The 17911-nt window shown below is 39.5% G+C and overlaps 1 protein-coding gene across 1 annotated transcript; it reads left to right on the top strand.

Moving 5' to 3' along the window:
* Positions 1-2899: 2899 nt before the first annotated feature.
* LOC121852052 (receptor tyrosine-protein kinase erbB-4-like) lies at positions 2900-15275 on the top strand (the record flags this gene model as incomplete). The annotated part of the gene is made up of 9 exons (XM_042346159.1): positions 2900-2981; positions 3245-3363; positions 3791-3932; positions 6048-6161; positions 7708-7834; positions 8398-8471; positions 8724-8814; positions 12714-12913; positions 15143-15275. Coding segments are annotated over exons 1-9 (1082 nt in total), but the record flags the coding sequence as incomplete, so codon positions are not given.
* Between the last annotated feature and the right edge of the window lie 2636 nt (positions 15276-17911).

Genomic DNA, 17911 nt, shown 5'->3' on the forward strand with positions numbered 1-17911 from the left:
CATAACACTGATGTTAGCTATAGCAGGGAATCAAACTTACATCACCTGAAGCAATGGTCTAACCACCGTACCAACATCTCCCTATTCAGTATAGCACGTTTGAAGTGATATATGCAGCACACATATAAAGTAGCATTTCTGTAGAGGATTTCACATCTGGCATTTGAAGACATTTCTAATGCTTATCCTAAAATGAAATAAGTCAACCAGATAAGGAAATATATAGCAATGTACAAGTGTCGTCGCATATTATCTACAATGTTTTATAATGCAATGTCATTCCATACTATAACTACTGTTAGGAAAAGTATATTCATCAACAGTTTAACAAATAAGCCAAAATAAGATTATGTAAATGTCTCCCTCTATTTTGTACGTGTGTACAATACCAACTTTTTTACTTGTTTTGAAAAATGTAAACACTCCATTTTATACGGAATTTGTCATTTTTAAGTGGCAGAAAAAGCATCTCAATTAATCATTATGTACCTATGGAAATTCGGAAGTTGCCTTGCCATTGTCTTACTGCCAGTCACGTATGGATATGGTCACTCTAAGCATTCGTGCCAAGGGATGCCATACTGAATTCTCACCTTCATCAATCAATCATTCTTTATTTTACGTGCCAATATTGCCCTCAATAAAGTAGGCATCAGTCTACATTACAGCAGAACAGGAACGGTACAGGGGCACAGAGCAACAGGAATGGAAAAACACCCGTTACAACCTCAGCATCACGGAAGGAATGTCAGGATGCTGCATGATCAGTCAGCGATTGCAGCACAATTCACTTGTAACATCCTAAACTTGAATTCACGTTGAGATATCGAGTTGGGAAATAAGCACAATTATACTGTAAGTGCAACTATTAAACACTCCCTGGTGATTATACTTAGTTGCTAACAATCAGATGTAAAAAAAGTTAGTGATAGGTGATGTGGTTTAACGTTTACAATTGCAAGTCTATCACATCCATTTCCTAGCAACTCTGAAAAATCCATCAGGAATAGAGCAATCGATTTCCGTAATATCAGCTTAATGTCAGAAATTAAAAGTAAGTTTTGTAATTTTAATGTTGTTTTATTATTAAGCGTAGATCATCTATTTTTGTATACAAATTTCTGAAATATTAATTTTTACATGTCCTCATATAGCAAATGGTATCCAAAATCATGGCACTGTTCTTTGATATAAATTAACCTCATGATTAGTTTCAGTACTTTTTTTTATTAAACATCGTAAACTATGATAGTTGAAATGTAATATCATGACAGAAACAGGTATTTGTGTAATGCCCCTTATTAACATGAAACTTGTATTACCTTTTTCAGGTGCTTCCTGCCATAAAGGCTGCCATAAGCACTGCTGGGGAAATGGGATGAAATACTGCCAGAAATGTGAGTACAGTAAACATCACGGCACACACCCGCTCTGTCGCAACCCTCTACAGATCAATCAAGCATTAAATGCTTTTGACATTTTATATTTTTGTTGTTGTAGTTGTTGTCATTTGATCAATGAGAGCTGTAAATACTCTTTGATTCTTTCGGTAAAGTCACGTAGGTATAAAATAAAATAAATCACGACGTTTCGGGCGCAACACAAGCGTCCATCATCAGGTGGGAAAGCACCCACCTGATGCTTTCCCACCGGATGACGGACGCTTGTGTTGCGCCCGAAACGTCGTGATTTATTTTATTTATACCTACGTGACATTATCGAAAGAACCAAAGAGTGAATTCCTGCAGTCACGAAAGCTTCAAATCAAGAGAGAGCTGTAAATGTTTCATACATGCAAGAGTTGTTTAATGAAAAAATGATTACTGCTGTCAGTTACAAATGTAGATATTTTTAGAATGTAGCCTATGGACAAGATTTCAAATTGCATGGTTTAGAGTATTTGCAGACAGGTACCAATTTTTTTTTCATAAGGCCATTGTTTCAAGTGATTTGTGAAACTTGCATATGCTGGTTGTTATATTGTTTATGGGCTGGTCGGCTGGATTGCATCATTGTTCAATATAAATGCTTATTCTGCTATGCGATTAAACGTTGAGTCCATGAGCATCGGAAAGAATATGCATTTTTGGCACCGAATATATGAATTGAATTGGATTTCTATCCCCTTTTTAGCATCTGGTAAGAGTTATTTAGCTATATAAAGTGTATCCCAGACACATGAGTTGGTGTCTTGTTCAGGTAACCACAACAGTGCTTGTACAGCGGTAGTTTTGAGAACACGCTGGTGTTAGACAAGCTTCCGTTTTCACTTTTAGACTTAGTTTAATAATGGAATAGTTCGACAATAAAAGCACATCACAAACATTTAAATGAGAAAAAATGGCTAACATACCTGAAGGAAATTTGAATATCCTCTTGTTACATCTAAATGTTTTTTTTTCCCAACAGACAATGTAAACACATTTTGTATGCGTTTTTATATACCCTTTAACATTTCATGTTCATTAACCACCGCATAATTGCATTAATACTGCGCAGTATGATAACTATTTCGTGAATAAATTCACGTGCAGAAATTCAGATTTTAAAAAAATAATGCAAATCACTCTTGCAATGATTTCTGTACTGTATTACAGAAACCGTTTTTGTACAGAATTTCAGTCAAAAAATCTCCAATTGTGTAGAAAAATTGGTTACCTGTTCATTCTATTTTAACGTAGCCATTTTTTTCATCTAAAGCGCCTTGAGAGTTTATGAAAAGCGCTATATAAGCTTGAATTCTTATTATTATTATTGTCCTCTTCTCAATATTCTAGAAAACTGCATTTTTGGCAAACTAAGAAATACGATTATTGTTTTTTATGTTTCGTTTCAAAACTAACTTGGTATTCCAGGGATTTTATCTGTAAACCAATTTAGCCACATGCTAAGAGGGATAATGCCGATGATCAAGAATAGTGATGGACTGGCAGCCAAGGAATATAATGCAGCCTCCAGTATGTCCAATGTGCAGGTGCTAGGTAGATTGTTAGATCGCAGAACTGTGAGAGATGGCGATGCATTGGGGAGGCCTTCATCCAGCAGTGCCTTGACCATGATAATCACAGACAACTTCTCAGCCACCATGGCACGTCCATTAAAAAGATGATGAATCATTATCATTGTGACTGATGATGACGACGACGATGTTGTTGCTGCGTTAAGCAGCAACACGTGGGTAATTGGGAAGCAGCAGTGTGAGATTGCGTTCTGCTGACATCTGCGTGGACTTGTGCCGTGGCAGTCACCAAGCTGACGTGCGCACGGCAGTGCGATGGCCGTTGCCATGGCCCTACTCCCAGTGAATGCTGCCACTCCCAGTGCGCGGCTGGGTGTGATGGTCCACGGGACACACACTGCTTTGTGAGTACACCCCTCTGTCACACAGAACAACAGCAATGTTATGTTGAAGGGCACTTCGGTGTGGCGAGATGTTAACTCCTCGCCTGGTATACAGGTGCTTGTGGGTTAGATCCCGACTCTGAAGCCTGTATATTTAGAGTCTGCATGTTCTCCCCGTGGTGCCGTGGATTTTTCTCCGGGTTCTCCTGTTTTTCCCTCCACATTTCAAATCAACATCCGTTTAGAATGTTTGGCTGCTGTACATTTCACTTCTTCGTTGAGCAATCATTTGTGGCTAGAACGCTTCTGAAAAAAGAGCTTCTTACCTGTTAAAATTAAAATAGTTTAGTTTCATAAATAGTTTATATAGTTTAAAATGCCTTATAATATGGCAATGTTTCTCGCCCCCCACCACCACTCATCACTTGCTTCTATTTCCTATGACCAGGCATGCAAAAACTTCAATGACAGTGGTTCCTGTGTGAGCCACTGCCCTCCACCTACCATCTACAACCCCGTCACCTTTGCACAGGGCGAAAACCCAGACGTCAAATACAGCTACGGTGCCATCTGTGTCAAGGAGTGTCCACGTAAGAAGCACACATGCTGTGTTTTTGTCATGAAATTGCTCGACCTGCTATGCTTGAGCCTTCCTCAATCTTCACTCTCCCTTCATTTGTCTACCCTTTTCTCCTTTTCTCCAAGCCATCCATCCCCTCCCTTCCCACCCCCTTCTATCATTCTGTGCTTTAAAAAAAAATCTATGAATTTCTGATTTGTGGAGGCATCATCATTTGTTACAATTGTCCCACACACCAGGGGATGGGTATTCATAAAGCTGCCTCTTGTTAGTGTGCACCACTGCTGCAGGACAGAGATCGACACTCGTTCAAAGAAAATATCCCACTTCTTTCCTTTGTCCTTTTATTACTGTTTGGGAACATTTCATGAAATTACTTGGCCTCTGATGGGCACCCAAAGAAACGCCATTTTTGCAATCACAAAGTCACGTTAAAAAAAAATTGCTTTTCATCATTGTTGTTATTCTTTCATAATGTTGACGATAATAATGACATATGAGAGGTTGAAACTTTGCATAGACACGTCAAAAAAAGAATGGACAATCAGCGCTGCATGGTGAAGGCGACATGAACCATTTTGGTGGCCTGGTTTTAAGCCACTACACGGCACAGTAGATCCACCTCATCAGTTCGGAAATCATATTTTTTATTATATTTTAACTTGCCTAAAGCCATAATAAATAAACTTTAGCAATAGCCTGGAATGTTTCAAACGTAATTTGAAACCGTGTTTATTTATTTATAGCTGACTAAGTGGCTCAGCGGTCGAGTGAGCGGTCGAGCGAGGAAACGAACGAGCGGCTCGCAACTGGAACATTGCGAGTTCAAATCCTGGTGGGGGGTTGACTCAGCACATCATGCCTCCTGGAGTTCGTAGAGTGACTCCCGATTTGCGCGGAAGTCAACATCAATTGGTTCTCCGAATGGAAAGACTTGCCCCCGGCCATTCGAATGTGGATTTCCACCGTTGGCTTAGGGCTGTAAACGGGAGATGAGCACTGCCTCACTATTCATTTTAGTAGCAAATCGCCATGACTTCTGTTTTTACTCTTTAATCCTTTTAAAATCTGGAAACTTCATAGAATATGGTAGGGGTAAGCAGCCAGAAAAACAAGAAGAGCCGCAATGCACGTAAATACGAGACGGAGGACCATAATAAGTAACGTCACGAAACAGTTCCTTAAAGCGCCGCATGTGGCTCCGGAGCCGCATGTTGCCGACCCTAGGGATAGGGAAATACAAATTGTGACATTATTAATCAGCATGTGTTTCTTTTAAGTCCCAAAATGGAAAGGTAAAATCACCTTTATGGTTTCTTGGAATTACGTTTCAGACAACTGATGCTAATTTTTTTTCTTAATTTTGCCAATATTCCAAAAATAACCGTTTCTTAGACCATTAGCATGGGATGTTTCATCTCCACAAATACAACAAAAACATATATGTAATCATTTTCTTCAGGAAATATCACAGGTCTTCCAATGCAAACCAAAAATAAGCGAATTGAGAATATATATCATCACAATGAGTTCCCAATTGGTATAAATATACACCTGGGTTACAAAAATAGCTCTGTTATTTACACCAAAAAAATCGCTTTTTTAAATATTAACACGTGGTGAGATTATTTCTTAATCACCACATAATTAACAAAGAAGTTTAGAGACATTTCTACTTCGGTGATTTTCTTTAGATAACATGAATACTGCCGTGTGCTTACCCATCAGTGCATATCCAATTAATGTGCTTTATAATTGATATTGAATTGCCATTTATACATGCCCCCCATTTATTTATAATCCTGCTATTGAGGTGAGCACCTTACAGAACGACTGCCAGGTAAGCGACAATGTGTAAGGTTGTAAAATTTTAATCTTGATCGATCAAGGGGTTGGTCAAGTGGTTGATCGATAATAAATTACATTCAAAACCCACTTTCTACAACTTGCAAGCAATCTCTTTGATGAAAGTGTCCTATTTATTTTGCATAGATTTTTGTTTGTTTGGGGAGTTGGGGGTGGGCCGGGGGAATCATTCAGGCTTGGCTTATTTGAAGCAATGTAACATGAGACGTGAACTACTGTACATTGATGCTGGACTCGTCCCACGCGCGGCATCCCGCAGATAATTTCGTGGTGGACTATAATTCATGCGTACGAGCGTGCCCAGCCGGGAAGCATGAAGTGGAAAAATTCGGCAAGAAGAAATGTGAGACCTGTACCGACGTCTGCCCTAAAGGTGCTCCTGCATGTCTGGGTGTCACCAGAGTGCTTTTCTTTTTACATACACACACAGAATCAGAATATGTATTTAACCTGGAGGAACTCAATGAGTGATAATGCTCCTTTTTCAAAGATGTTATAGTAGATGTGCCCAATCCAATATTCAAAACCTGCCATTCGCCACCAATTGACAGTGATGTCACTACAGCGCATGTGCCAACGTGTCCACACTCACACACACATAGGAAAAACGATACTAATCGTGTGTACTCTGCAGAGTCTTACTTATTGTCAGCTATGCCGGAAATGTTTTGCATTGTTTGACCATCACCAGTTAATGTAACCAGCTGCTAGCATACTTTTAAGGTGTATGTTTATTTATGAGGGACGGTCAAAACTTTTTAGAATATGTAACGAAATGTACACAAAATCTCAGCTATATCAGATAGTCTCTTATCATAGTAACCCTAATGGCCATGCACTTATTTGATGTTGTGATTAATACATAAACATGTTTCAGCAATAGCCTAGTATTAAATCAGTGTGCGATATGCTTTGCATATTTTATATAAAATATTTCGACCACTACTTGTATTAATGTAGATTTCTGAAAGCTATTTCACACACATGTCATATCAATTTAAGCCAGATGATTTAGGGAGAAGAGGAAACAGGGAATTATTGAGTTAGAGGCAGTGTTAGAATGGGCCTCTTGGCAACCAGTCATTTTGCCGAGTGAGCCGCTCCTGGAGTTGAGCCACAGCATTCTTTTGTGATGCTTATATCTCAACTTCAATCCTATTTTAACTATGTTTTTTTTACCAGGTAAGGCCCATTGAACTGTATAGCTCTTTTCAGAAGCAACCTGGCCACGATTCGCTGAATTAAGTGGTGATCATGTGGAAATGTATAACAGCCAAATATTCTAAATGCATGTTTCTAAATGTGGAGGGAAAAACCGGAGGACCCAGAAAATAATCCACGCGATCACGGGGAGAACGTGCAAAATCAAAATATACAGGCATAAGGTTTGGGTTCGAACCCACGATATTATGTATACCAGGCGAGGTTGTGAACATCTTGCCACCTTGGCGCCCATTCCACCAGTACGTGGCTAAAGTTGAACTGGGCATACAGTGGCCCCTACTCTAGGACCTGCTTATCAGGTAAATTTCCCTGCTTATCAGAGAAATGCTCAGAGGCGTTTTTGTATGGTACAAAGCTTGCTAAATGTGTCTGCGTTTGTTGAGTGGTTATATGTGTGTGTGCGTGCAGCACTGTGCTATAAACCCGGCGAGCCGAGTTTGATTTCCGCTCATGGCCAACAGCAGTAACGATTATCTGAAACAGTCCTGGCCTCTCCAAGGTCGACTCAGCCTCAAATGAGTAACTGGTGCTGTGTATAAACGTAGCCATTCGGGAGACAAAGGCGGTTCAGTGTGGTGCTGACCACCCACCCCCTTCGTGTGCCGTGGCAGCCTTCGTAGATGCTCGCTGACAGCACTTGGTCCTACAGTCTGTTAAGGCTATTTGGAGGATCTTTGCCTTTTATGTCTTTGCAGCGTGCGATGGGATAGGAACAGGAAACCTAAGCCGATCACAGACGGTGGATGCTACCAACATAGATACATTTGAGAACTGCACAAAAATCAATGGAAACATTGCATTCCTCACCACAGGCATCAAAGGGTAACCATCAAATTAAATCTTTACATTTTGTCATATGATGATTGTTTCCGCTTCGGTGCTCTTTGGGTTTATACGTCTGAAAGAACGTTGTTGAAAAATTGTCCGCATGCTACTCGTGCTGAAGATTTTCTTTTTTTTACAATAGAATGTGAACAATGCTTTTATTTTGGAACACAATTTGTCGATACGTATTCGTCTTCCATTGTATTTAACATTGGGGTTTACATGTTCCGGTACACATATCCAAAATTCCATGTACTGCATGCACTTGTATTACACATAACTGTATTAAACATAACATTGTATAAAAGTTGTGTTGTTAAAACCTAATTCCATTAAAATGACGAAGTAAATACTCATCAGCACTATTAAGAAAAAGCAACCCGGAATTGTATATTTAATTTTGAACTAATTGTAGCCATACTATGTTTCAAACTAAATACTTATTTTAAGAGCAATTTTAGGTTGATGTTCTGGTCATTACGTAGTTGTATTCAGTATTTAACTTCACCGCCGCTACTCCTGTGATTAATGTGCCATATATTTCTCCATTTTTTTCCAAGGGATGATTACATGAAAATCCCACCTCTTGATCCTGATAAGCTAAACGTTTTTCGCAGCATTAAAGAGATAACAGGTACTGTTGATATATATTTTTTTAATACAGTTTAAAAAATAACAATACCCACTTTCTAAATACATTGAAGGGAGAATAAAACTACGCATGTTTAGCAATTTCGTCCAACATAGTTCATTGCTGATATTTGCACATTTTGTAATGGAATGCATCACCATTGTTGCCATAGTTTTATATATATAATTTGTAGTTATTATATGATGCTAAATGTTATATATTGCTGTGTGTTTTGTGTTTGTGTGTTCTATTAAGGTCATCTTATGATCCAAGCTTGGCCAGAAAATATGACAGACTTTGCTGTTTTTGAAAACCTCACGACAATCAGAGGCAGAGTGTTACAGAGGTACGGTTTTAGTGATGACCTGTTCATGCATATTCAGGTTACTCTACTCCGCACAATCTGCGTCTGAATTCCACTTTGTTCACAAAAAACACAAGAGAGCCAAATGGCTGTGATGCATGATGCATGTGAGCAGAGGCAGTGAGGTTGGCGAGTTGGCATGTGCACCATCCTTAAAGTTCTGAGTGAAACTTATGAACGTACACCAACGAACTGTAAAACCACTGCAATAAACGATAAATTCAACATTGTCACGAAATCTCGAGTGGACAACGTTTCTGACTAAACAACGCTGCAGTCAAAGTGACTGCTGTTAAATTGCTAAAGGGACCGTAACGGACACCAATTGCCATTCAGCCTCGTGTGTGCCTCACAGTCTTTAGTGATGCTTCATATTTTCGAAGGAAAGTTTTGTAGCTTATATACCTAGCATTTTGCGGGCCAAAAAAATATTTCAAAACTACTCTTAAAAACCTCACAGCAGTGCGTACTGACTGTAGTGGTACCTGCTACGATTACAGCAGTGCATACCGACTGTGGTGGTACCTGCTATCACTACAGTAGTACATGCTGACTCTATAGTAGTATTTATCGACGCTATAGCACAAAGTACTCGCCTGACAGTGGCGTGGTGAGGCCTAGTCCGTGCAGAGCCTCTGGCCTCGCCTAGATTGTCCAACCAGCCGAGGTGGCACCTTGGCAGGCTGGGGCTGGGTTGCTACCCCTGACCCCCCCCCCCCCCCCCCCCAGCTATGATCTCCCCGGCCCTCTGCAGTAATATCTACGGCCTATAGTAGTAGCATCTACCGACTGTATAGTAGTAACACAGTGAAGAATTTACCTGAGTGTTTAGTGTATTTTTATAGGATTTTTAACGAGAAATAAAATGCCCCCTCACTCTACCGAAGGCATGCGACTTGGTATGGGCCGTCCCCCCACCAAAGGCGAGTTGGTATGGGAGCGCACAAAAAAAAACGCTCAAAATCGCTAATGAAACTAATTAAAAGTTGACGGATGTGAAAAAGGAACAGCGCTTGCTCACGGCAAGGGATCATGTCTGCATTAACCGCACATACTTGTGGAGAAAATGCAAACAAAAACATGCTCTGGTAATATTTGCATTGACTTTGAAACTGATCCACACCAGAGACAGCTTTCTTTAGAGCCTAGTCTCAAATGGTGTTAGACCAGAGAACGCCAAAAGGCAAAGATCACAAAGACCATGCACTATCAGGACATTGAGAGCTCGGGGTGAGCAGCTAACATCATAACACCTGTTTTATTGCCAGAAAAGGTAAAACCAATTCTTATATTTTGATACTGGCAAGAAAGGTCCCATGATATAGCTGCTCACTCCGAGCTATACATGCCCTAATAGTGCATTGTCTTTGTGCTGTTCACCTTTTGGCGTTCTCTTGTTTAAAACTGTTTGAGACATCTTAACACCTGTTTTATTTCCAGAAGAGTAGAATCAATTCTTACACACTGATTTACTGTATGGTCCATAGTTTGGGTTGCTTGGCCAGTCTCACTGGCTTTTATTTAATTTTCCATTCATGAAGGACATGTGTGCATATTGGCCTGTTGATAATCTGATGAATTTATGGTACACTAGTGTTATTGAAGAATATAAAAGCCAGGAGGTGCGATGTTTTGATCACAAAATAATTGTTATTTTATTCTGGACATCCACATTGCTCCATTATGTTCACCATAACTCTTCTGGAGCCAGGTGAGATTCTAGAATGGTGACAGCATAATTTGAAAATGGGGATTGGGACTTGAGTTAGCGGCAAGGTGCATTGTTGAGGTCTTGGTTAATGTATAGTTTATCGTTGACAAGAAAATGTGTAAACTCCTTTGCAGTTTGCATGTCTCTTCAGATATTTGGTGGCACAATGTTCACCGGAACACTATTCTTTAACACGTAGGCTTTCGCGACCAATATCATCGAATAACATAGGTTGTTTTTTTCTGGGTTAGATCGCGTAAATATAAATGTGTCGTTAAACCCACCACCACCCGACAGCCAATTAGTAAGGTTTGTCACGTCAACAGAACATTCCAATTCGTTATTTATCCTCACATTACACTAGTACAGCACGCTGGTGTGTTGGAAAAAAAATCTACAAATATGGTTGTCCCCCGATGAAGCTAGTTGTAATTATTGGCGAAACGTCGTACTCAGTTTGTAAATGTTGTGGATTGGCTCTCCAACACGCCGGTGTGCTATACTAGTAATGAATTGGCATTTTCTGTTTACATGACAAACCTTACTAATTGGCTGTGTCGGGTGGTAGTGGGTTTAAAAAACGATATTATGGCAGAACACTATTGTTTCCAGTTTTCTGGTTATGATACTCATTGCACATTGCGTGATATATTTTGTATCTAGCAGTTTTGTCGACGACCTTCCAGACCAGGCTAGAGCACAGTGACTGCACTGAGTAGATCAGTGAGATGGTGGTAGTTCACAGCACATAAGCCGAGGCACTGCAGATCGTTCCTGAAAATTTTTGCAGCAGGGCGAGTCTCGATTTGTTTTTTTTCACAGATCTTTTTTTATGTGGGCTTGAAGGTCAGGCTTCTGTCCATAATAAACCAGAGATATATTGGAGTAGAGTCACAGCGCATTGGGCTAACACAGAAGGATACATCAATGGTGGCATCTGCTGCATGATTGTTCAAGTGGAAAGTGCTTGTGGTGATTTTGGAAAGATTTGGTCAGAGTCTCCTGCAATGGAAATATGTCTTCAATAACATTCGATCAGGTGTTAGAGTATTGGCAATGTTCTAGAGATATGTGCCCTGTGCAGCAAGTACAATGTGATTGGCATTTATAAACTTGCAAGATGATGTACATGGCATGTCACTTATATATGTTAGATAGTGATGGTACATATATAGTTATATATATTAACAGAGATATAAACAAGCATAGTCCAACAGATGCATGTGCAGGAAGGATTGATTAATCCGTATTACTCAAACATAATAATAGAGTTTATTTCAAGATTACAAGTGTCTTTGGGGACAGAAGACATTTCCCATTAGGGAGCCGTGTAAAGGAATAAGAGTACAATATCCTCGGTAATACAGATTTCTTTTAGGTAAGATCACGTAAATATATTGATGTGTCGCTAAACCTGCCACCACCCAACACAGCAATTTTAACGACATATTTATATATTTACACGATCTAACCCCAAAAAAACCTGTGTTATGGATGATATTGGTCGCAAAGCCTACGTGTTACAATATCCCTGTTCTCCCCATGTTTGCACTTGAGAGAAGACTTGTGGGCACGTGTGTTTTATTCAACACGAAACAATCATTAAACATCATTGTAGTATGTACAACACATGCGTTAACCGATAAATATCAGGCAGTTCAACAGGCCTGACACTGTTGATGACACACTAAATGTTGAAACTGGTCCAGAGTTTGCTTGTGTTGAACCAATCTGCTGATACATCTCACTCCCACAAGGTTGTGTGACAGACGGAATATGTAAAAATATTATTATTTTAACGTGGACGGATAGATATGGGAAGACGACATGATTGCAGATTTCAATTGTTGGCACAAATGTACACTTCTCTGCACATGGTTATGTAATTATAAAGTTCCAGCTGTTTTTGTCACCACCTAACTAATTGGGAACCCGTAATGTTTGGTAGTTTTATCGAAGGGGAGCCACATTTACTTCACATTTGCTTTTATTGCGTAACTTGCATAACCATGGTTCATGCACTGCTCTATCTTGTTGAAATTTCGCAATTAAAGAAACACAAGTTAACACAAAGCCTGCGATCTACATTTCAACTATTTGACCGTATCCATTGCTTTACTTTTTTTCGTGTGGTATATTATATGACGTTGGCTTTTTGTGGTGTGCGCAGGACCTTTTCTCTTCTTGTGGCTCGCATCCCCAACATCACGGCACTGGGGCTAGCCTCCCTACAGGAAGTGAGTGCCGGCAATGTCTACCTCAAGAATAACGAACGTCTGTGCTACTACAATACCATCAAATGGCCTGCGGTGTTTGTGAGCGAACAACAGACGTCATACGTTCACGACAACAAGCCAGAAGCCGACTGCAGTAAGCGTCTCCCAGCGCTCTCCACTTATCGTTCGGATATCTATAAGTGTGTACATTTGTGGGACAATAATTGTGTTATCTTTTGAATGCAGTCGATTCCTATTCACATAATGTTTGAGGGGGTTTTATTTATTAGATAAGGTCTGTGGAGGAGGTAACACTGCCTAGACATCACTAGAGCGTTTGTATTCATCTAAAGTGCTGAAGTTGAAAGCGTATTTGATTCAAAAGTGGTTTTAATCTGTTCTGCTGGAATGTCACACGCATTATGAATTGAAATGTTACTGTTCTAGAATATATTATGCCATGGTGGAAGGCCTATTGATAGTTTGCAATGGATATACACAATTACACAAAGGGTTTACCAATATTTTACTTTAAAAATGAAATATTGTATGTATTTATATATAATTTTTCGTGTACTTGACAGGATTAGAGATGTAGAAATCACAGCATAATTAATTAAACCCAAGAAAACAGTGCTTTCAGTGCTTCCATGGGTTCATTACGAGTTGGAATTCCTCATACAAGCATTCCCTAAATGTAATCTTACTCAGTTTTTTTCATTTTTAAAACTAAACTTTATTATGGATTACATATGACTAAACAAAGACATAGATCCCTATTTAGCCTGAACAGACTGTTGGGGCAAGTGCTGTTGGCGAGCACCTATGAAGGCCGACATGGTACACGAGGGGTGGGTGAACAGCACCACACCCGGCCGCTTTGTCTCCCCAGTGGCAATGTTTACACACCGAACTGGGTACTCATTTGTGGCTGAGTCGACTTAGGGGGGCCCAGGACCAGTTAAGATAATCACTGGTGTTGGCCATGAGCAGGAATATAACTCGGGTCACCGCTTACCACAAATGGCAGTATACATGCACACCCACGTTATAAAATGTTAATCTGGTATATATTTGCTGTATGGAAACATTATAAAGATTGTGGTTCTGCTCTTAAGTTTTTCATTACATACCTTTTCTGTCGAAATGTATACAATGGAGTCATAAACTTAGTTAATTGTGAAATGTTTGGTGTGAATGCACATTGGAGCATGAATTATGCTCCTCTGATATCAATGCAATGTCTTCAAACATACCCTGCTCATTTTTAGAAATTGCAATGACTAGTTGTGACTAGTCATGTGAAATCCATTCAGAATTTCTAACTTATACTGAAAACATTTTTAGAGGATGCTACATGAGCTTCCAATTACACTTCGCATGAATTGAGCACAATTAAGTCTGTATCCATATAGCTATAAACAAACATTTGTATGTATGTTAAACTTCTTCTCATCGTACGTTGTCAACCGCATTATTCGGAGGTGTGATCTTTGCAGCTAGAGATTGGTTCAGAAATATAGTTGGTTGCATTATTTTTTTTTAGTATAAACTTCATTAGGTGAACCTCATGGCTGCCTGTTTTTCTTGCATTTTTAATGGCAATTATTAAATGATACGTTTGGTTGTCATTCAGTTTGCCATGAAAATGTATGCCATGTTCCAAAAAAACTCTTATGGATGATATTGGTCGCGAAAGTCTACGTGTTAAACTTCCAATGACCATTGGCAACTATGCTGGCTGGCTCAGTTCTCAACCTAGGAGGGAACCAGAAACCCACATTAGTCCAGGCCAATGGGAGCTTCTGGCCCAGGTTACCAGGCATCCTTTTGTAATTGTGCTGCTTGCTTTTACATGGGGTAACCCCAGACGCGATTGCAAATGTCACGGAGTCAACGCAGAAGCGAGCCACACAGGCCACAATATTCTCCGCGTAGTTAAACTTGTCAGCCATGTTTGCGTTTAAGACGCAGAGTTAATAGCACTTGTATGCCTCGTTTCCATGACCACTGGGAGCCAGGCTCTGCCAGGCCACTTCTCTCCCAAGCCAGGTCCAGCATCAGCACCAGAACCAGGTCGTACACTCTTGATGCTCTGTGGGCTCAGCCCTTCCAACTCCATTCCCTCACAACTCCTCTCCCTCGCTAGTATCCACAGCCACGGGAGCAATCTTCATTGAAAGTTTTAACAAATAATTGTACAATCTTGGCAGACATTTGTGTTCAAGATTGCTGAGTACATTCGAATGTATGCATGCACAATAGCGCTTACATTATGCAGGGACTTTATTCAAAATGGCACAATTGGTGATTGTATTTCTGTGTTTTTATTTGTGTAGCTTGCAAATGTTTGCAGAAGTGTCGATGTGTATGTCCATTGCAGATGCGGATGGTGCTGTGTGTGACTTGCTATGCTCGGAGCATGGCTGCTGGGGGCCTGGCCCTGACCAGTGTATCTCCTGTCAGTTCTTCCGCCGTGCCCGCTCCTGTGTGGAATCCTGTTACATCACTGAGGGGTCAGCCGCACACAGTACCCATCATTCACTTGTGCATGTGTAGTGGTTCAACGCGATCATATTCGATAATGGCTGCATGTCCGCGCTGGGCAGCCAGAAGAGGCGGTTGGTGGTATCAACCCGCTGAGACAGCGAGACACATGGCCCTCTTCTTAGTTCTTTCGGTAAAGTCACGTAGAAGGGAAGTAATAAAATAATAAAAATAAAACATAATAAAATTATTCTCAAATTCCTTTGTCAATGCGCCCAGCTTATATATATGCTCCAAGGTCGTGTGCTGTTTCATTCAGACTCTGTCGCCTCGACGGACCTGGTTTTCACCTGAGGACGGCTGCTTGCGTTGTGGCCGAAACGTCGTGAGAATAATTTTATTATGTTTATTTTATTATTTTATTACTTCCCTTCTACGTGACTTTACCGAAAGAACCAAGAAGATGAATCCCTGCAGTCACGAAAGCTTTAAATCAACACATGGCCCTGTAAAGATCAGGAGTAGGACGCTAAAGGCGTGAGCTACAGTCCCTACGTCGGCACGCATAACGAGAGGGGTGAGAAAAGGAGAGTAGAGAATAGGATAGGGACGCGGCGAGTGAGGGAGCGAACGATCGATGGACGGCAGATACTCGGCATAACTAAAACAAGTGTTATAAAAACAGACTGTAATAAAGTGGCCTGGGAAGAAGATATGAAGTCGTCTGCCTTTATTTACAACACTACATCAATGGTCAGGCTTGAGCAACTAGTTTGCTGAACAACGAACGCAACTGGGACGCACAGCAGAATTATGTATAGCAAGAGCAGTTATTGAAGATAGATGGGGATGAAAGTGTACACTGACAAAACTAAAATAAAACAAATCTGAAAATAATTATGGAGAGATACATGCTTGGAATTATACCAAGACAAATTGACAAACATCGATCAGGGAGCAAATGCAAATAATATTGAATGCATCATGTTGACGTTTAAGAATAATAAGTAGTATTAAGTACAACGCATTGCTGAAGCTGATGGCCTTTGGAAAAAACTGGTAATAAGAATTATTTGCAAGGGAGACCTGGAATGCGATAAGTACAGTACAAAATAGCTTGATGCAGAAAAACAATGCAACTATTAAATCTACGTAAATATAAAATTCTTCATCAGTTATATGTGCAAAAACAATCATAAAACAAACTTCTGCTCGACATTTAAAACAAATAATTCGCACAATTTCACAACACCAGCCACCTGAGTCACCTACAGCAGAAAGTCAGTGATGATTACATATCGTAAAGTCGCTATAATTTCATGCATTATAAATTGCAGTTCTCTCCCTCATAAGTGGTGCTTTGAAATAATAAATTGTATTGTTTTATGTGAAGAAGTTGATAAACTAAAAACAAATGTTTAGTTTGGAGAAATACATTATTACATTTTGAAGTCATGCTAATTCAAGACATTATCAATATAAAGCATGGAGACATGTACCCCATGCGTAAAAAAAAAGGAATTGACACACTTTATTGTGTTTCCTGCTTCTTGAGTGTTCTATAATTCATGGTTCCATTTGAATTCTTCACAAGCTCCTGATGTTCCTGCAGAGCACGCATCACATGGCAGGCTGGCATAGGCTCAAACATAGTTTTGCTCCACGTTTGGCTGTGAGGAATGTTCTGTGAAATGGTGTGCGAAATGTGGGAAAAGCCATATCCACTGTCAGTCAGAATGTATCATTGTCATATATATCCAGATTGCAACTTTAATTTGGGTTTGCAACTTTTTATAAATTGTAATCAAAATGTTTTGTTTCAAGATGTAAAGATTTCAGTCTGTGACAGTGTTTCACGTTGTGATTCATTGTACATAACTCAAAGGAATGCTTATATCGTTCCCATGTTAGTGTATATTAATTCTAGTTGGCACATTTTCAATAAACATTTAAAAGTGCGTATTTACAACATTATTAAACTTTAGTTATTCATGTCTTTCAGCATCGTTTAACAACTTGCATTTAACTTTCATTGGTATTTATCACACATATAAAACACATCTCATTGAAAACGATGTATCTATGTTATCATTTATTGCATATCAATTATTGCATTCGATATATGAAGGACACAATGTTTGCTTGTTTATTTTGTTACCTTTTTATAAGTCGCTGGTTAATTAAAAATTAATTCGCTCTGAAAATGCATGGTACACTGGAATGAACTAAAACATATGCAAACTGCAGAGCATGACTAATAATTTCAGTAAATGATTCTTTAAATGTAACTATTAAAGCGCTAACTACCATAATACCTTTTTATTTTTTGTATTTGTAACAGTCCATTATCTGTGATATGAACCTTTGTCGCAAATGTACACGCAGACATTGAGCCATGAAACGTCATCTACCCCCATCGGTGCACTTGAGATACAAACAAGAAATATTTTCAATTATATTCAAGCATAAGTACTTATCGACTGTACCATAGTATGTTCTACTCGTTGCATATGGATATTTTGTCATCATTGAAATTGTGTTAAGATATTCCTCTGGAGGAATACCACAAACCAGCAACACTTGTGCATTCAAGATGTATTGGAAATTAACAAAATGCAGAGACTTTGATGTGCTCATGGTCACATTTATACGACTGCCAAACTGG

This window comes from Callorhinchus milii, unplaced genomic scaffold (assembly GCF_018977255.1).
Source record: "Callorhinchus milii isolate IMCB2004 unplaced genomic scaffold, IMCB_Cmil_1.0 Scaffold348, whole genome shotgun sequence".
Lineage (NCBI taxonomy): Eukaryota > Metazoa > Chordata > Chondrichthyes > Chimaeriformes > Callorhinchidae > Callorhinchus > Callorhinchus milii.